At 41.3% G+C, this 20,801-nt stretch overlaps 1 protein-coding gene across 1 annotated transcript in view; it reads left to right on the forward strand.

Moving 5' to 3' along the window:
- Positions 1 to 20,801, forward strand: part of rap1gapa (RAP1 GTPase activating protein a) — a 37,898-nt gene that overhangs the window by 11,005 nt on the left and 6,092 nt on the right. The window contains exons 2-16 of the mRNA XM_083919630.1: positions 5,009 to 5,102; positions 12,191 to 12,238; positions 12,629 to 12,667; positions 12,783 to 12,974; positions 14,155 to 14,258; positions 14,668 to 14,746; positions 14,852 to 14,905; positions 15,762 to 15,845; positions 16,927 to 17,027; positions 17,187 to 17,316; positions 18,045 to 18,200; positions 18,300 to 18,371; positions 18,474 to 18,560; positions 18,648 to 18,788; positions 19,933 to 20,064. Coding sequence (XP_083775756.1) covers positions 12,200 to 12,238; positions 12,629 to 12,667; positions 12,783 to 12,974; positions 14,155 to 14,258; positions 14,668 to 14,746; positions 14,852 to 14,905; positions 15,762 to 15,845; positions 16,927 to 17,027; positions 17,187 to 17,316; positions 18,045 to 18,200; positions 18,300 to 18,371; positions 18,474 to 18,560; positions 18,648 to 18,788; positions 19,933 to 20,064 — 1,410 coding nt within the window. The 5' untranslated portion in view covers positions 5,009 to 5,102; positions 12,191 to 12,199. The remainder of the gene's footprint in view (positions 1 to 5,008; positions 5,103 to 12,190; positions 12,239 to 12,628; positions 12,668 to 12,782; positions 12,975 to 14,154; positions 14,259 to 14,667; positions 14,747 to 14,851; positions 14,906 to 15,761; positions 15,846 to 16,926; positions 17,028 to 17,186; positions 17,317 to 18,044; positions 18,201 to 18,299; positions 18,372 to 18,473; positions 18,561 to 18,647; positions 18,789 to 19,932; positions 20,065 to 20,801) is intronic.

The raw sequence follows: 20,801 nt of genomic DNA on the forward strand, positions 1-20,801 counted from the left end.
TCAAAATCAGAGGCATTTCCAGCTGTAATGGATTTACAGTCAGCTCATGAATCCAGTGCTGTGTTTCAGCGGTCTCTTGCTGTTCATGCAGGTCGACCACTGCTAATTAAATCTCAACCTGTGGGAGACGCTCAGTGTGTTTGCATAAATAACCATTCATTCATATTTCAGAGCAGCAGCCATTTTGCCTTCTGGAGATCTCTGACATGTGATAGTGTATAATGTGTCTGTGATTGGATTCTTAAACCTTGAACCGTCCCTTCGGGGTCACTATTTAGTCAATCACACACACACACACACACACACACACACACACACACACACACACACACATACACACACACACACACACACACACACACCTCATACATGCATCATACAGATTACATTCTTAGCTGCTCGCAGTATTTATTTTGTTCGGGGTAACAGCATGATTCAGATCATTTTTAATTTGTAGGAATTTGAATATATTATTGAAACTCGATGAATAATGAACACACACTGTTGCCCTAATCCTTTTGGGAATTACCGAATGCAGCTACTGTAGACGTTATCTAACTGTTCTTGGTTGGCAAAAATAGCAGTCAAAGAGCTGAAAGTGAGAGAGGTAGTACAAGGGCAGGAGATCGGGAAATTTCAGGAGAGCAGCAATTCTCAGAGGATACGAGGGGTGGGGGCAGGAGAGGGGAGTAACCACAGGTCATTTCACCAGGCTAATGGGATGGGAATCCCTGTGAGCAGCGTGGGCCGGTCGGAAGGGATTTACTGTGGGATTCTGCACATTGGAGCGGGAAGGATACTCTCAAATAGATAAAAATAAAGCTCCTCATGGCTCAGGATTTCTCTTCTTCTTCTACTATCATTTATTATTTGGTCAGCAGCATGCAGGAGTGCTGAGTCCTCAGTGAGATCCAAGACTGCCGGCCTAAACGCATGTGACTTTGATTTGACAGGAACCAGCTTCAGTGATCCACGTTAAAATATTACTTGACACTGCTCTTATCCGGTAATGTGTTATCATCTATAAACTCTAATGACAAAAGTCCTCAAAGACAACATGTTCATTTTTTAACCCCTCTCCCTCCCGGTCCTGAGCCAAAAACATTTTGACCCGCAAATATAACATCTGCAGTCTTTGCTCAAGAGGCTTTACAGAGAGATAGAGAGAGATTATTGTCCCACTACAGCAGGACATCTCTACAAATTACTACTAATCTGGACAATATTAAAGTTTTGTCCAATAATATAATACAGTTTTTTTTCTTCTTTTTTACCAGTAAGCTTTGGATAGTGAGAGGATTAGTTGTTTTGTTTATCACAATACGCACCTCTTAATGGAGCACAGTATGAGAACTGTGCTGTAATCCCTTGTTATCTCTTCATGTCTGACACACACACAAACAAACACACACACACACACACACACACACACACACACACACACACACACACACACACACACACACACACACACACACACACAGACACACACACACACACACACACACACACACACACACACATACACACACACACACACACACACACTTAAGTCGCAGGTACAGACTTGTTCATAGAGAAGCTGGACGAATGAGTTGACACTTTTCTGCTCCATAGAATATTGTTTAGCAGGGATTAAGCAGGAAGAGGCGCTATTGGTGGCATTAGTCACAGGTCTGCTGGGAACTGTGGATGGTAGCTTAGTGGAGGAAACGCACATGTTCACTGGGGATTGAATGAGACTCATTACAGTAATTAAAAACATCCACACACGCTTTCTCATCCTGCACAATGAGTATTATGGAGGCTGCAGCGCCTGTTCACCTTTGGGATCTTAATGTTGGACATAATCACCTTATTCTAGTCATATCATAATGAACATGAATTTGAATGTGGGTGTTACGGGGTTTTTTTCACGTGTGGCTGATGTGGTTGCCACAGCAACAGCCCTAGCTGGCACATGAGGCAGTGTGGGGACTGAAGGCAACCCCCGTTACCCTAATCTGCCCAGCTTTCCTTTCTCTCTCTGAGCGGCAGACTTCAGTAGTCCCTTAAGTGGATGATGGGGGAGGGTCTCCCGCTTTAACAGGGATAAGGGTGGTGATGTTACTGGTGATTGGTGGGGGGGGGGGGGGGGGGGGGGGGGCTGTTAGGGTACCGGATTCTGGACCAGATCATGCGTGTGTGCAGCTTGAGACCAGACAAAGAGGGTGGAGATGGAGGAAGTGACAACTAAAAGCACATATGTGTGTGTGTGAGAGACTGAGTGGGAGGAGAGAGCGGGAGGGAGGAGAATCAGCGGCAGAGAGGATGCTCACTGGGAGTGTGCGGCACTCTAAAGAACTGAGAGTGAGACCAGCAGGTGAACGACTGACGGACAGCAGCAAGTGAGCTGACTGAAGCTGGAGAGAGAAGAGTAAACACAAAGAGAGAGAGAGAGAGAGGGAGGGAGCTTAACTAGAGAAGAAGCGTAGACAGTGAGTCATCTGCCAGAGTGCTGGTCACTGTCCGGACTTCCCAGGGAGCGCCCAGCTGCCACCGTGTGAGTAAGTTTGCTGCCCCGCTCCGCGTAGGACATCAGGTCGCTCAGATAACATGCTGTGACTTCTTCGCGCCGCTGATATCTGTGGTGCATCGCCAACCAGCAGCTGGGGTGTGTTATGTAATTTGTTGTGGTGTTGGGATGAAGCTGTGGCTTAGTGATGCAAACTGATCTGCAGGAGGGCTTACATGGTAATGCCACGCAGAACAGGCAGGTGTGTGTCAGCAGCAGCATGCAATGTGTGCGGCACAACATGCTTGTGAGAAAAAGATCAGTTTGTACTGGACATTTCTTCTGTCACTTTTACAGTTATATGTGTTTTGATGCAGGGAGTGGAATGTAGATGGTGTCACCAATTAATATGGGGTTATAGTTATTATTACTGCAACTTAAGACAGACCGATGCTTTGGAACAATCTAATCTTTAAACCAACTGTTAGAAATGAAAGCATTTTCCTTCACACTGATGTATGTATGTGTGTGTTTCTGTGTGTCATCCATCTATTGTGCATGAGCTCTAATTAAGAGTTCAGGGCAGCTGATGCCCAGTTGTTTCCCGTTCTCCCACAGGAGAGCTGCTGCTGCTGCTGCTGCTGCTGCTGCTGCTGCTGCTGCTGCTGCTGCTGGGGCGCCTCATTCATGTTGCCTGTTGAGAAAAGATTCATAATTATTTGAGGGCTTTCATTCAGTAACGATTCACTTGTGCAATACCAGGCAGCGGTGTGTGTTAATGATTCACACTCTCTTTTCTTCACCTACTATTTGATTCTGAGTACACTCCATTTCGACTGTTTGTCTGATCTTCATCCTCAGCACTATATCGCCGCACTATATCCAACTGAACAATTTTTGTTTTTCAAGCTCAAGAGTTGTCTATATTTCCCTGCATGTGGAGCTTTTCTGTGGAGGACACTTCACCTTGGAAACACAGATATGATACGTGTTTCATTGTGGCTGTTGCATCTTAGCGTTTTTTGATCCCTGCAGACAGCAATATACATGTTTCACTTTGCATTATCACTGCTTTATGAGCATTTCAGATCCACTTTCATACCGATCGTTCACTCTGTTTGAAATAGATTGAATGGATCACGCAACCTTAAAGGCTGCTGAGCAAATTGGCCAGTTGTCAGTGTCACTAGGTCTCTATAATCCCAGTGGGGGTATTGATCAGTGGTCCTGTGGAGATAAAGCCGTCCTGTTAGAGATATTGATATTAGACCGAAGGATGCATGCAGTTGTATTGTTGTATTGCTCTTGTTATGTTTTGCATTAGCAGTGTGCTACTCTCCCCTGCTGTCTTGTAATAAATGTGAAATTATGGGTATTGTGTCCCGAGATCTCCCAAGTGTTTATGAAGCAGCAGCAAGTGCACTAAAAGAAATGAAGCACCTGCACAGAGGAACACATCTTGATTCATTTTGGAAAAAAATGGACTTTTTGTGTGTCAGTTATAACTTGTATGCTCCTAGACGGTTATTGTAGACATTTGCAACTTGAAATGAATGAATTTAGTGGTTTGGAAAGCATCAGGGCACAAGATTTAAGCCTATTTAATTTCTATCTACCTGTATGTATTTTAGACAAAACGATTCCCAGTGAGAAAATAAAGTGTACAGTTCTTGAATCGATTCATACAGAGATCTTGATTTTAATTGTAGCTTGTGTTCTTTGCTTTTTACAGTGCCATAAATTGGAAAATCTTAAATTTAAATTTTTGTGTGTTTTCTCATATGAACTCCGGACAATGTCCGATGAATCAGGTGCAGAAATTGTTGTTGTCCATGTCAAACGCGTTCTTACTTACGGGAAATACTCGTGCAGGAGGCAGGACATGATGTGGATTACATTGTGGTCCCATAGCCGGTTAATAATTTGATCATAAACAACCGTTTCTATTGCGGTTCATCATTTCATGGCCGTCATTTGTATAAATCATCCTTCTTCTTCTCCCTTGAATGTTTATTTTCCTTCGGTTTTGCACTAGCTGCATGATGATCATCCATCAGGACCCACTCGCTCGCTGTGAATTCTCACACATGGGCTCAGTCAGACATTACGCAGACATTGTCCTGGGGAGCTGGCAGGGTAAACACGATTTGATGTCCGGTCCAACTGGTTCGGACATTTGCGTTCTCACATTGCTGCGCCGGTCAGATAATGTCTAGATAATTTCAGGTTTGTAGTACATGTGTTTTAGATGTTACCAGATTTTACCACTTCACTCTCTAGAGTCCCACAGATAATTAAGATAATTTAATAAAAAATCCTCATTTTAATAACAAGAAACCTGCTTAAGGCCAATGCAATGCCTCAGACCACTACTCCATACAAATGCATTCTGTTGATAAAAAATGAGACCAGCATCATTTCCTGAGGCATCCCCCTTTGTTTGTCCTCCCGCTTGATCTCAAACTGAGTGACCCTTTTCTGACTGAATGTTCTGTTGCATCTGTCTGATTGTAGGAAACAAGATGGGAGTGACCCCCGAATTTCTGCAACAATAGAGCCCCAGCTGTTCCAGCCGACACTCCCATACACCACGTCACCGATCCATAAGGTAGGAGGACAACAACCTTATCTGATGAACCTCTGCGTGACCCTTCTCTCTTCGATCTTTAGACATCTCTGCTCATCTTATTAATCCGGTGATTAATCTATTTAAGTCACAATACGTGTAGATATCCTACATGTCTCTGCACCTTCTTCTGTCTGAAAACACTTGTTCTCTGTTCTGTCTGTATTTAACCATTCATGTTAGACTTCAGACTTTCTGCTTTGCTGTGTTACTGATTTTTATACTTGTCTTCTTTTGTTTAACTTGTGTAATTAGAGTGCACAGAGCTTCATGTCTGGGATGACTACGCTCGCCTGATTCAATTAATACAAATCTATTTTTAGCAGGATATTGTCAGCTTGGTGACGACAATTTCCATCAAAGGCAAACAAAACATAGCAATTGTCATTTTTAAATTAAAAGACAAACTTCTCTATCCCCCAACATCAGGGGGGATGTGTCACCAAATTGGAAAGTCAGTGATGTTTCATCACTCTTTGTGTGGGGTTTTAATTGTTGTGTTTATGGCATCCAAAGCAATGAGCCACTTTTACTTTCTGCTCATCTAAAGTGTATTGTTTAGCCTGCAATACATTTTCTTCTATATATCTTGTAAGATACATGGCAAAATGGATTTCATTCAGGTTCTCCCCAGTTCATTAAAAAATATTATTATTATAATATATATATACATATATATATATATATACGTATATTTTTTAGCATTTTTGAATCAGCTAAGCTTGATCTATTGTTTTAGAGGAAATTATACAAGGAAATACTAAATGTCTGTGATTGTAGATTCATAGTTTAAAGAGAAAAAGTTGAGGAAATTATTTAAATAAATCTATTACCTTTCATATCCATCACCCCCTTTTGGCACTTCTTATCATCATAATGAGCGACTTCACATGGAAAAACCTGCCGGGGATATTTTGGGAACTTAGAAACTGAACCAAGCTGAGCTGTGTGGTGATTAAGCGTGGATAGAATCTCACTCACGTCAGATTGGTTTCATAAAGTCTCTCACACTTTGGATGGGGCTTACACTTCTCGCAATCTGACTGGATCTGAGTAGAGCAGCGGGAGTGGGAAGGGAAAGGGATTAAAGTGGAATTTCGAGGTTGGGTTGTTACACAGTCACTCCTGATCCCTGCAACACACACCATCTGTAGGTGCTGTGACTTACTTGTTACAATTAGTCAGACATGAGGAGAGGATTTTTGATCTTCTGTTGTCTACAGAAAGATTTACATGACACGGAAGCCACATACAACCACTAAAAGCATCAAACTAAAGTAGCAATACCACAGTGTAAAAATACTCTTCTACAACTAAAAGTTCTGCATTTAAAATCTTACTTAAGTACAAAAGTAATTCAAATATACTTAAAGTATCAAAAGTAACATAATTATTCAAGCAGAATGGGGCGTTTCAGTGATGCATGTTTGTGTAAGCATTACTAATGTTTCAGCTTATTTCAACTGAACTGCCAGCTATCTTAATCCTTTGCTTTAATAAAATAAAAATAATTAATCTGCGTCTAAAAATGAACTAAAACCGTGAAATAAATGCAGTGGAGTAAAATATGGGCTTCCATGAAGTAGAAGTAGAAATTAGCAATTGAAAAGTAAAAGTATGTCAAAATTGCACTTGAGTCAATGTATTTAGTGACATTACCCCACTGATCTTCACGTCCTGAGGGATAAATAGCAGAATCACTTTGTAATTGGACATTTACTTTCACAAACAGACTTGGTGTTAAGGGCATAATTAATCTCTGTAGCCCCATTTAATTCAACCCCCTTCATTTGAACTTCAGGAAAAGGAGAATATTGATGAGAATATTGAGGGTGAGCATGGTACCCTGGTATAATAAGGGCTTAGTGGGGCAAGACTCAGAAGAGAGTATCACTTTAATCAGAGCCCTGTGAAAACCAGGTCAATCTGCAATTAACCCCAACCAGGTCTTATGGTCACTGCCTAATTCAAACCACACTGCTGTACTCAAACGCTGTACTGAAAGTACTGAGGCTCTTGAGATTTTCCATTGTATGCTACTGTATACTTCTTGTTGCTAGTTTCAGATTCAGATGTTTGCACATTAATGCAGCACCAATTATAATACAGGGATATAATACATGTGATGCTGAAATGGGCCATTCTGCATAATCTGTCTGAGGCGGCTTACCTTTAATGCTTACATTTTTGTACTTTTACTAAAAGTTACAATCTCCTGTGTGAATTTAGTTGCCAGTTGAAGAGTCATTTGCGTTAGCTCCGCCCGCTCTCTCTAGCGGTCCAGCCACTGCTGAGTGATGGAAATTTTTTCAGTAACTCTGCGCCGTTTGTGATTTTCCTTAGGAATGTCACCACAGACACTCAGTTCACAATACGGCAGGAGCTATTAGGCTCAAAAACCATTGTATTCAGTGATTGATAGTGACTCAACAGATAATGAGATTATTACTTTAAGTAAGTTTTTGAACGCAGGACTTTTACTTGTAACAGAGTATTTTTACACTGAGGACTTGCCATTTTTACTTTAATAAAATATCTGGGTACTTCTTTCACTGGCTTTAGTGGCATATTAATGATGTTGCAGATTCCTAAGAGATATTACACATCATAGTCATGATAGTCATCACCGTTTGCTTCACAGTTCCTGATCACAAGCTAATTAAAAAATAATGGTGAATGTGTCAAGACAAGACCATCCTGGGATATTAGGCACCCTGTGCTTAAACAGTACTCTTAAATAAACAGCTTCAGGACATACACACACACACACGCACACACACACACACACGCACGCACGCACGCACGCACGCACACACACACACACACACACACACTGTCACACTGGTGTTTGTGCTAGTGTTACCATACAACCTGTTTGTCGTCTAAGACCATACTGTGCATCAAAGAAAAAGTTCAAATGATATTCTTCAGTCTTTTGGAGCTGTTCAAGGTTATAATGAGCTCTGTGAGAATGCTCCTGAGGAGAGCAACTTGTCATAATGACGAGCCTATTAGCTCTCATAATAAAAGGTCTCTGAGCACTAACACCTGCACTGTACGCTAACCAAGCTCCCTGTGGACCCCCACGCCTCCTCCACTCATCACGGTCATCTGTGCTAAATGTCTTTCTGCTCAAATGTGACGTCTGCTTTCTGTTTCTTACAACTTCCACTTCAGTTTGCATGTTTATTCAGATTCTTCTAGAAACATTTGTCTCATTTACTCTATCAGTCTCTTTATTTTACACATAATTTTGCACACAGCTGATGATAGCTTACTTTTTAACACTCATTATAGTATACGATTGGGACTGCCCATGTATACTTCCTCTGTGAATCAATGTTTACAGTTGGACTCCACCTCTGGCCACCTGTCAGCCTAAGTCAAGATATGGTCAGTGATAAAGACAGACGTGGTTTGGATTTCTTCCGGAACTGCTACACAGTGACAAGGAAGGATCAACAGAGGACAAGACACCTCACCACAGTCAGAGGATTACCGCTCTAAACTTCAAGCAGCTGCCTTTGCGTGCAACCTGAGCCATACACTTGCTGATAATGTTGTATGTTTAGAGCACACACTGAGAGAGCCTGTGGATCTTGTCCAACTCTTTGTCAGTCATGGTTGCATTTAGCGGGGATGCAGTTTTACCGCGGGTGTCACAGTGGGACAAAGTCAACTGTCTACAATTTGACAAAGGCACAGCAGTCAGACAGTGAGTTGAATCCAAATCGGTTGAAGTCAGTTGAGAAACCGCAGGACGCCGGGGTGAGGAAAGTAAAAAATGGCTAAACATCATGACAGCCACTTCAGCGCTCCAATGGTGACAAAGGCACACTGGAAACAACCAAGCCATGTAAGTAGCTTTACTTAAGAAACATGCTGGGTGGAAAACATCACTAGATGGCAAACTATTGAGGGAATTTGCCAGCTTGGACAACTCTCTAAACTGAGATTAAAGCTGTGAATGCAACATCTGAAAGTCCCAGTTGCTTGTTCATTGAAATGATGAGCTATGTCTAGTTCTATTATCAGGTGTTTCTTTTGGTATAAACAACCAGAGAAATACCCATGCTTTATTTTAAATGGAGACAGTTCAATGGCTAATGCGGTTGTTGTTTGAGTCCAAAGATAACATGAAGCTCAGCTCCTCTTGTGCTAATCTCTGGTTAATGTTGTTGAAGCTTGGGTTATTTACTTTCAGGGTTTGTGGCAGACTATTGTTTGCACATGGTGGAGGACTTTACTCATACTCACACTGAAAGCTAAGACGAGATTGCTCTGTACACAAACTGTTTGACTGTGTCCTGGCTGAACCTTTCAGTCTTCACTTGAGTACCTCAGACTGGTGTTTCCACGGGCTGTTGTTAATTCATCATTTTCTGCAGGAGTTAGTCGTCCTGCTCAACTGATGCATGCTAGCGTTGTATGATTTAAAGGACAATACCCCAACAGCTGTGGTTGGTATCTATAGAACTGGGCAGGTGTTTAACAGAGAAAAGCCGGTCTGTCGCACATGGTTGTGTAATGGTGTGACAAACCACAAGGGAGAGGCAAGAGACCACAGGCTGCAAACAGGTAAAATGTTGATTCAAATAAATCTAAGTAAATATAATCAACTGACAACAGTTCCCTGAATGACAATGTTCAATATTTGCTGAAATGTTTTACCTTAATGTTCTGTTTGTGATCCTAAGAACCCTCTTTTGCAGCAAAATCATAGTTAAAACCATTTTTTCACCTGACAATGTCATGCATTTTCCTAATTTTATGTGAATTGCTGATAAACGTGAACCTAAAGTGTAATTCTGGCGCGAAATCATCCCTCTTTCCTTTTCAGCACTTACATACATCTAATAATCCATTGAGGCAGTTTTTTTTCATGTATGAACTATTAACGGAGAAATAGGGAAGAGTCGCTAACAGCTGAACATGGCTAACACTGATTAACTTTGGGCGTTAAGGTGAAGGCATTAAAACAGCTTTTTCAACCACTAATACTGCTCAAAATAACAGCAAACCTCTACAGCAGCATGAGAAGAATCCCTACACATAAAACAAAACACCAATAACTCCTTCCTTTTGGATTGACTTTGGTAATCCACTTAAATGGACTTTACTATGAGAGGAGCTGGTACTGAGGCCAGTTGGTAAGTCCGGGTTCGCTAACTACGTTGTTGGTGCTTCATTTTATGTGTAAAATGTGACGTTTTAATGCCTTCACCTTACTGCCCCGAGCTAATCAGTGTAAGCCACGTCCGACTGTTAGCGACTCTACCGGATTTCTCCGTTAATAGTTCATACATGGAAAAAAAGTGTCTCGATGGCTTATCTGATGTATATAATTGCTGAAAAAGACCATGGGATGATTTTGCGCCGAAATTACACTTTAAAGAGATGACATGCTTTTGAAGTCCACTACAGAAAATGTCACATTACTTCGATTTGGAAGCTCCCAGCTGGTTAAATACAGAGGACTGTCATGTTCTGTCAAAATCCCAAATAAGTCTATTTGGATTTATTTTAGTTCATGCATAATATAATTAACACACACACATCGGTGGTATGGGCCCCACATAACAAGTGATGGACTCACTTCTGTTAAAAAATAAAAAAAACTTTACCTCAGCACCCAACCAATGATCTCAAAACATTTCGTCTCACTCTCCTCTCCCCAGACACCAGATTTATTTGAAATGATTGAAAAGATGCAGGTAAGATGGCGCGTTAATCTTCGTATTTCTAAGATGTGTACTCACCAAGCAACTAACCTACCAGTGAGTGTGCCTCTTGCTAATTCTGCAGTACTTTTGGCCCTCTCCTCGGCTACAATTACTTTTGTACATCCTGTGCATAAGAAGGATATTGAGTCTGATTGTTTCAGAGGAGATTTGTCAGAGCATTATATGTGTTTCTAACATTCTGGTTGTAACATTGGCTGACAGTGCTGTAAGCTTATTATCTCACCTCAAATACTGTCTCCTAATTTCTGACGGCTTTGAAAGGGTGTTCATTTTAATAATGCGACCCCACACATAACAGCCTGATAGAGCTTATTGAACCTCCTAATGTTTTAGTGCCTGTATGTGCGTCAGTATCTGAATTAATTAGAGTCATAAAAGCTTTCAGTGACCACGACATCGTTCACGTCTGGGAGTGTCTGTTAGCGTAACTGAATATTTTAAAAAGAAATATCTCTCTTCAGCAGGGAGTGTGATGCAGGACTGGGTTTTTCCATAGTCAGACTATGTAGTGACGTGATGTATCGTCTTCTGTGATGCCACCCAAGGCGCCATCACCTAGCCCCGATTTAGTATCACTGCATTTCTTGATCTGCGTTCTTCCTCTCTTTCACACAAACACACCTCAGGTCCAGTGGGTGTTTCAGTGCAGGAGCGTCACTTAGCTCAGTATCTTTTTTAATCCCTGGGGTCTTATTACCACACTTCCTCTGCGTGCTAACAGATGGTTCAGTCACTCCCAAATGCCTGCTATTTAGCATCCTTTAATAGTATTTTCAGTATCCGCTGTGTGTGTGTATGTTTGTGTTTGTGTTTGTGTGTGTGTGTGTGTGTGTGTGTGTGTGTGTGTGTGTGTGTGTGTGTGTGTGTGTGTGTGTGTGTGTGTGTGTGTGTGTGTGTGTGTGCGCGTGCATGCGTGTGTGCATGCGTGTGTGTGTGCGTGTGTGTGTGTGTAATATATCTCTTTCTGTATCTCTCCATCTGTCCTTCTCTGACTTTGCTTGGTTGCCTGCTGCATGTCTCATAGGGAAATTATGTAATGAGGTTGATCATTTTCTGTTTGGTTGTAGTCTTAAAGGACATTATTATCATGTAAATTGTTTTGTATGTCTAATCAATGACCAATGTTTGAATTCATGTATTTGCGTTGTCTCATGTCTTCATGGATAATTGTTGGAGCTTGTACTGCAAGACAAATTTCTGTGCAAATGGACAATAAAGTGTTATCTTTTTAAAAAAAACAAACGTAACCAGCCGCTGTGTGTGTTGATGAGTGAGCGTGACCCTTTTCTCTCTCTGGTTTTCTTATCTCACCCTCTCCCCTTGTAGGGAGACAGGATGGATGAGCAGAGATGCACCTTTCCTCCCCCACTCAAGGTATGAGTCCACTCCCCGTGGACAGTATTGTTCACACGATGCGGTCATTGTCCCACCATATCTTGCTCAGCCAGACATGCTGATTATTTTAGCACACAGTAGAACAGTATTATTCATAATGCAGTGCAATGCTTTTATACCAACAGAGTTAGTTAGGATTCAGCAAAGATTTTAACAGAATATGAAAATGATGCAATACAGTATTTTTAAACTATCAAAACTTTTATCAAGCAATGTATTGATTCATATGGAGTTGCCAAACGGATTTTTACTGCATTACAGTTATGCAAGGACTCTGAATCAGTGTCCTTTGAGATTACAGAGTTGGACAGTGTAGTTATTTTTACTTTTTGATGGAGAAACAGAGATTTTTTCTATTTTGTTTTTTAGACTGAGGAGGACTACATTCCATATCCAAGTGTCCATGAGGTAAGAACATTATGTGCTGCAGTAGCACTTTTCACAATTAGTGCTTTTGTGAAATTACTTTCACATTTAAACCATTATGTTGCTCAACCCTTTGTTATTTTGCGTTGTGGGGCAGGTGTTGGGCAGAAGAAGCCCCTTTCCTCTCATCCTCCTGCCACAGTTTGGGGGTTACTGGATTGAAGGGACTAACCATGAGATGAGTGACACATTGGAAACAGAGCAGCTGCAGCCTCTGTCTCCAAACACCCGCACCAAGCTCGAATGTAACACAACAGCCATGATCTTCCGGAAACACTTCCTGGGCAAGGTTAGCCACTTTGTCACAACACAGCCTTTTTATTGTCCTCTTGATAAAAGGAACTGAAAAAACAATATTTGTGACCAAGTAGCTCAAAGAAGACCTTTTATGAAAAATAAAAATATTAACATTAAAACAAAGAATAGAACACATACAAGACAGAAAATAGAAAAAGAACAGAAAATTAAGCCAATGCAGCCCAACTACATCCAAGGCTATCTAATACCAACCACATTGCAACTGTGCAAGATACAATTTTGAAACTTTACAGATGTGTTATCTGAGATCAAATTGAAGGCTGAGTTCAAATATGGGTGTGGTCAGAGCAAGTGCAGTCGAAGTAGGGGGGTACTCTGGCCTGATCGTCGCGGCTCTTCTGAGCCCATCGCAAGATTTTTCTATAATTATTGTTTCCCAGGATATCTTTAACATTCTGCAAATTAAAAAATGTAACTAAATGAAGCAATGTTTCCTCTCCTCCAACAAGGTGATGCCACTACTAAATGGTATTTTGCCTGTTAGATTGGTGTGAATAAACAGTGCATCTGTATTCTTCATGTGTTCGCTCTCCAGAAACTGGATGCAGTAATTGTACTGTATGTGTTGTTCTCCCCTCATTGCGGATTAGTTAGCATATTCCAAGATCTCCATCTTAGCTCAGTTTGTGTCTTCATCTTGTCCTTCATAGTTTTTCCCATATTAAATTTCTATGTTCACAATCACGCAATTAAACATAATAATAGAAGTTAAACAGTCACATTTATTTAGCTTTATAATCATTTCTACACATTTGTTTTATAGGCGTGTTCTAAACCTGCCTGCAAAGTGATGTAACTGGAGTCTCATTAAAACGGCTTCTTTCTCCTCAAATGAGCCTCATTACTCTCATAGAAAATTTCAAAATCAATTTCACTTCTTGCTCATTACAGTAATGAAATGAATAAGCAATAAGCAAATCCCAGTAGAAAGAACCACTAACAGTGACCAGCCTCACAGTTTGGCACCTCATACACTGTTGCTAATGAAGATGCATTAGGCTTTTCCTCCTTTTCTTACACATGCATAATATGAACAAATTTGATCTGCCTGTACAAGAGCACCAGAAGAAGGATATGGGTAATGACTGGAGCGCGTGTCATGTGTGCATGTGTGTCATACTAATGGCCGTATCCTTGTACTGTGCCCTCAGGAACACTTTAATTACTATTCAGTGGACAGTGTCCTTGGACATCTGGTGTTCTCTCTAAAGTACGATGTGATTGGTGACCAGGAACACCTCCGTCTAATGCTCAGGTAATGCTTATTATACATACATGGTGGAGTATGATGTGGCTTAAATTGCAGAGGAAAAACTTTAACAAAATGTCCCCACTTTCATGATCAACAGGAAATATATGTCCAACAATCCACTTTCTTTGTTCCTAAATGCCCTGTACTGACTGGATAAACATCCTGCTGGCACGGGTGTTATCATAAGAGTCATAAAGCTTAAGAGAGTGTCAACAGCACTGTCATTTCCACAGCAGAGTAACAGATGGACTATTTAGGCCAGTGAGTGGGTGGGGATGGAGGGAGGGAGGGAGGGAGAGAAGGCAGAGAGAGGCAAGGGTGGGGAATTTTGATGATGGTCCATACCTTCTCTTTCCCATCTGATAGGTTCTGAGAAATGTTGCTTCATTCTGTTGTTTTATGACTTCACCAGGACCAAGCTGAAAACCTACCATGATGTGATCCCCATTTCCTGTCTGACAGAGTTTCCCAATGTGGTCCAAATGGCCAAGGTAAAAAAAAGAGGTGTTTTTATTATGCACAGATTCCTCTGCTGCGATAGCATCGAGCCACATTCTAATTGTTTGTTTTTTTCTCGTTTATTTTCTTGCTCCAAGCTCGTCTGTGAAGAGGTCAATTTGGACCGCTTTTTTCCTGTCCTTTATCCAAAAGTAAGCTCTGGTTTGGATTGCATAGTTGCAGCCTATGTCCTTCCCAGTCCTACACATCTGATGATTTCAAGTTTATAGACCTATAATCTTTCAAGTCTGTCTTAAAACATTAGTCAGCACACTATCAAGGGAAACAAAGGAAGAATTTCATTATAAAAACACAATAACTTTTGAAATTACCCACTTTATTTGTCTTAGTCGGAATGGTGAAGTTTTATTTTAGCTTGAGATAAACTTTTAGAGTCCCGATACACCGGGTCGACAGTCAGCCGTCGGTCAATCTTGGGTTGACAATAAGCGTCCGTATTTGCAGTGTATGTGCTTTTTAACAGAAACGTCCATAATAGTTTTTTTTATTGTTCTCTCACGCACAGTAAATGGAATTTGTTATTTCAACATCAGGATGTGTTATTATGCTAACTGGCTAACTAGCACCTTGAATCTGTCCTGCCGGCTCCTTTTTTGAATGATGAATATAGACTGTCACTGCCTGATGGTAGGGAATTATTTTCTCTCATGCAGACGCAGAACTTTTGTGCTAGTTCCCCATTGGTTGTCTTGGCCACAACTTTTTGGCCAAGACACGGAACGTTAGGCGATGCAACCGTCAGCCTTCATAGACGCTAGTTTATTGGTGTTGGGTTGTTGTGTCTGGGCCCTAAAATGCACCTTTTCACAAGAGGAGGATTGAGGATTTTGTTTGAAGATCTCTTAATGGCCGATATAAACAGGAGCAACCACAATCAGTTTCAGAGTTCAAATAAGCCCCTGACTATTGTTTTAAGACAGCCTTTTAAGAAAACATGTGAACCTACCCCTTTAATGGTTCTTGTTATATTTGTATTTTTTCTTACAGGCTTCAAGACTTATTGTCACCTTCGATGAACATGTGATAAGCAACAATTTCAAGTTTGGGGTTATTTATCAAAAATTTGGACAGGTGAGCTATACAATTAATGTAAACGAACAGGAAAGATGCCGGTGTGTTTAGAGATGGCGCTGGAACTGTGCAGTATACTTTATATTTATTGTATTCACTTGGTGAAGAATGCAAATTGACCATACATTGTAATTTCTGATTTCTTCAAGGAAGCTGATTATGCCCAGTCCTCCACAGTCTTAATTATGGCTTTCAGGGCAGCCCACTAACTGTGGCTGTCTTTAGCACATCCTCCCATTTTCTGAGGCAATCACAACCCTCTTGTTTACTATGTGGGGGGCAGAGGATCTATTGAATGCCTTGCTGAGGGCACTTGTACCTTTGAATGGAGACCTCAGTGTGTAGAGATCTGCACAGGTGATTCCTTAAAGCCTGAAGTAGTTCAAATACATTGTTTAATATATTGTAAATGAGCCAAGGGCCATCTTTTGAAAGCAGTGAGGGCCCTCTGCTCATCCTTTATCTGCATTTTCTTTACGGGAGAGGTGCTAAGTGGAGAGAGCTATGATGGTTAAGTAGGCATATTGCATACACGTGACAAACAGAGATACTCAATAAGCCATAGAAGCTTCTCCTCAGGCGAGTTTGTGTTGAGATAGGCTTTTGTGTTCACATCACCTCTCCACCTGCTGTCAATAGATAATCAACTGTCCATCACAGCGGATCATTATTGCACAAGCTTTCCTAAAGCCCATCTCTAAACCTCCTGTAATACACATTGTTGTAATTGATCTGAAATGCAAATGTAGTGTGTTTGAACAAGAGTGCCAAACACATATTGGATACACTTCACTTCCCTCCATCCAGTTATTGACCCTAATGACCTGTTGCAGTAAAACACACCTTACATAAAATACTCTAGAATGCAAATCTTGTGATTAGTTTTCCTTTTGCTTCTCTGACATTGTTCGTATTGTTGGTTTATTTGTAATGCGGACTTAAGCGCTGTTATTACTGGACGCTAACATTGTAGCATACAGAGCACAGTCTACTGTACAAATCATCCACGGCACTGCTACTGCAGAAATCATTTTATCCTCCAAGCCTTGATGTTTAAGAGTTTTTTTTTTCCTGGTTACAGACATCAGAGGAAGAGCTATTTGGCAACAGTGAAGAGAGTCCTGCCTTTGTAGAATTCCTGGAGTTTCTAGGAGAAAAAATTGAGCTGCACAACTTTAAAGGGTATGGATCTAACTCTGGTTTGAAGGCACTATAAATAGTCTACCATACATTTCATAACATGATACAAACCATAATTTACATTAGCCACATGAAGTATGTCCATGCTACTTCAGTGACGGTGGAGAATATCTTTTTAGACATGGTTCTGTGTGCTTACAGTTTCCGTGGAGGGTTAGACGTGACTCATGGGCAGACTGGCACTGAATCTTTCTACTGCAACTACCGCAATAAAGAGGTCATGTTCCATGTCTCCACGAAGCTGCCTTACACAGATGGGGACACACAGCAGGTACTGTAATACAATACCAGACTAACACACCTTTCATGATTCACTGCAAGAAGTCAGACAGGTTCCCTCTGGTTATTGTAGTACCTCCATTTGCATAGACCTGCCTGCTGTGCCAAACACCTGCAGCATATATTTGCAAAAAAACCAAAACACTAGTAGTAAATGTGAATCACTTTAAATGTATGCAGCACAGACATTGATTTAAAGCATGTTGCTCAAATGGCTGAGTTCTCCTCCTTCTCACATATTCACACAAAAACGGATTAATTAGTCCAAGCTCTCACACCATTTGCTGTCGCTGTTTGTACAAACACAGATGAGGCCCAGGCCTATATGTTCAGCCTCCCAGCACTAGGGGATGTGCGACATTGGCTCCTTTGATCCAATCAGCTTGTTCAGGCTGTCATGAGGAGAAACAGCATTCCCTGGTGGTGTTTCACAAATTCACATGCATTCATTTGTCAGACAGGGAAGAATGAAGAGTAATCACTTCTATGTAACTATCATTTCTACAGTCTATAAACCGCAGAAATCAGTGCTAAATTACACACTAAGAGAGCATTTAATCTTCTTAATTAAACACAAATAAAAGAGCATTAAATGTGTCCGCATCATTTTTGGCTTTCCGATCCTGCAGATAACATTCATACATATGGTCCAATGCTTTGCATCAGCATTCCTTCATCCAACTGTCCTACATGCATTCCCTCCTCTCTGTTGTGTTGCAGTTACAGAGAAAAAGGCACATAGGCAACGACATCGTGGCCATCTTATTCCAAGAGGAAAACACTCCCTTTGTTCCGGACATGATCGCCTCCAACTTTCTCCACGCTTATGTTGTGGTGCAGGTGGTCAACCCCTGCACTGACAATGTTCTCTACAAGGTGACTTATTTCCCTTCACTATGGGCTGACTTTGCTTCCTGTGATAAGATTAAACTCCATCTTATTTTTATATATACTCATCTTACTCATAATTTTTAGGTGTCAGTGACAGCACGGGATGATGTACCTTTCTTTGGCCCAGCCCTCCCAAACCCTGCTGTCTTTAAAAAAGTAAGAAAAAGAACAATTTCCCTGAGCCGGTGCACTGTCCACCTCTTGGTCATCATTTAGTTTCCAACATGATGTCTTGTCTCTTTGCTCCTCTCTTCCCAGAGCCCTGAATTCCACGAATACCTTTTTACTAAGCTCATCAATGCAGAGTATGCCTGCTACAAAGCTGAGAAATTTGCCAAATTAGAGGTGAGTTGTTGAAAAACATTTCATGCTTTTCTAGCATTTTGAAAATATCCTTTGTTTCATTTCTCTCTCTGTATTTATGTATGTAAGGAGCGAACGAGGTCGGCCTTGTTAGAGACCCTTTATGAGGAGCTCCATGTGAACAGTCAGGCCATGATGGGTGTTGGAGGAGACGACGACAAACTGGAAAACGGGAGTGCAGGAGGAGGGGGCTTCTTTGAGTCCTTTAAGGTAACTGGAGAGGCAACAGCTGAGGCTGGGGCTTCAAACTGACAGCTTCACTTTCTGCATCTCTCTGCTTCAAAAAGAGAAAAAACAATAAGCTAAAACATATTGGCATAAGAAAGTCCTTTGTAATTATTTAAAATCTACATTTTAGTTATGTTTATTATTAAAAACAATTTTGACATTTTGGGAGTTACGTTTATTCGCTTTTTCTTTTTTGCCGAGAGTTACATCAAAAGATGAATCTTGTGTGTTGAAAATTAAGCAGCTTAGCTTAGCTCAGCAAAACACTTGAAACAAGGGGAAATAACTAGTCAAGTTTAGCTCAGCTTGACTATTTCTTTTGACAGAAGATCCCACATGACTCCCTGTAAATCAATTTTACACTTTACACGCTTTTATGTGGATTAAATTAATTAAATATAATGTGTTAATTAGCAAGCATTAGAGGTGCTGGCACCTGGATTTGTTGTTGTTTTTGAACCAGCTGTCAGCTGTTTCTTCTGTGGGTGTTGAAAAAGGGTGTCTTATCTATATTCAAGATGTGGGCTGAGGGTTTATCAGTCTCTCTCAATCTCTATTCATTTGAATGAAGCGAAGCTCTGCTGCTCTGTCCTGCTGGAACACACCACTCTTGGTTTCCCTGATTTTCTTCCTCATGCTTTCTTGCTGTTTTTGTGCTGCTGTGCTCTCTGCATGCGCCAGTGTTGAGTCATTAGTCCCTTATTTACATGATTCTGTCGTCTTTGTATGTCATAATCAAAGCGGATGGATAGATTTTTTTTCACCATCTATTGTTCTATGCCTACTAAAGGGGTGCTGGGCTTTAAATTATTTCTCCTGGCTGTGTTTAAACTCAGACATCTGTGAGCCACTTGGTCCTTTTACTTCCCCTTTCTTCTTTTACCGCCTATCTAACATAATGACTCATCTGAACCCCTCCTCCGGGCATTAAACTTTAGCAGTGTTCTCTGTCGCTTCCTTGTCTGTCAGGATTAGCATCAGACCGGCACTCTCTGCCTGTAGTGGTCAGTGTTTCGGGAAGAGCCCCGAGGCTCCTCTAGGCCTGTAATGCTGTACAGCGATGCTGAGGGGTAACAGGGGTCAGCGCCATCTGAATGTATCTCCTCCTCCTCGTCTCTCTCTGTAGCGAGTCATCCGCAGCAGGAGCCAGTCTATGGATGCCACGGGTCTTACTTTCAAGAAGCCGCACACATTCTCAACTAGCTTCAGTAGCAGCTTTAACCACGACCCCACGGAGAGCCCCAAATTCCCAGGGATAGTAAGTACAGTCCCACTCGTCCTGGTCTTGAGTAAGGCGCGAGCCTCGCTCCCTGCCTTCTCCCTCCAGCAGTTCTTCTCGAGCTCATGCCCCCTTTCTCCCTCACTTGCCTGCCGCACTAACTTCTCACAGAGAAGAGCTTGAGTGGAGCATTTAGCCTGGGTCTTAAACTTGGCTCTCACATTGCAACGGTTGCACATTGTCTGCCACCACAAGATGGAGTGACTGGACACTCATAGACTTGAATGCTTCTAGGACATAAGGTGAATTTCTCCCGAGGGGGAAAGCTGCTTCTAATACTGTTTTACCTGTGTTCTCATTTTATAATTCCCAAGCACCTGCATTGTTCATAAGCTCTCACTAGAATGTGGATTGTGTCCTGTTTGTGTGTGTGTGTGTGTGTGTGTGTGTGTGTGTGTGTGTGTGTGTGTGTGTGTGTCATCTATGTGTATTTATGTGATATTATTGTGATTATGAACAAATAATGTTTTCTATCATCATCAAGTAGCATTTTTTTTGCATTGTTCTTTTAGTTTATATAAGTATTACCTCCACAAAGGAGATTATGTTCGGTTTGTTTGTTTGTTTGTTTTTTTGTCTGCTTGTCAACAGGATTCTGGAAAAACTACTGGCTCGATTTTCATGAAACTTGGTGGAAGGGTGTAGCATGGGTCCAGGAAGAACCCTTTAAATTGTGGAGCAGATCTGTCTCTCACGGCCGATACACTAATTATTTC

This window comes from Echiichthys vipera, assembly GCF_963691815.1.
Source record: "Echiichthys vipera genome assembly, chromosome: 9".
NCBI lineage: Eukaryota > Metazoa > Chordata > Actinopteri > Perciformes > Trachinidae > Echiichthys > Echiichthys vipera.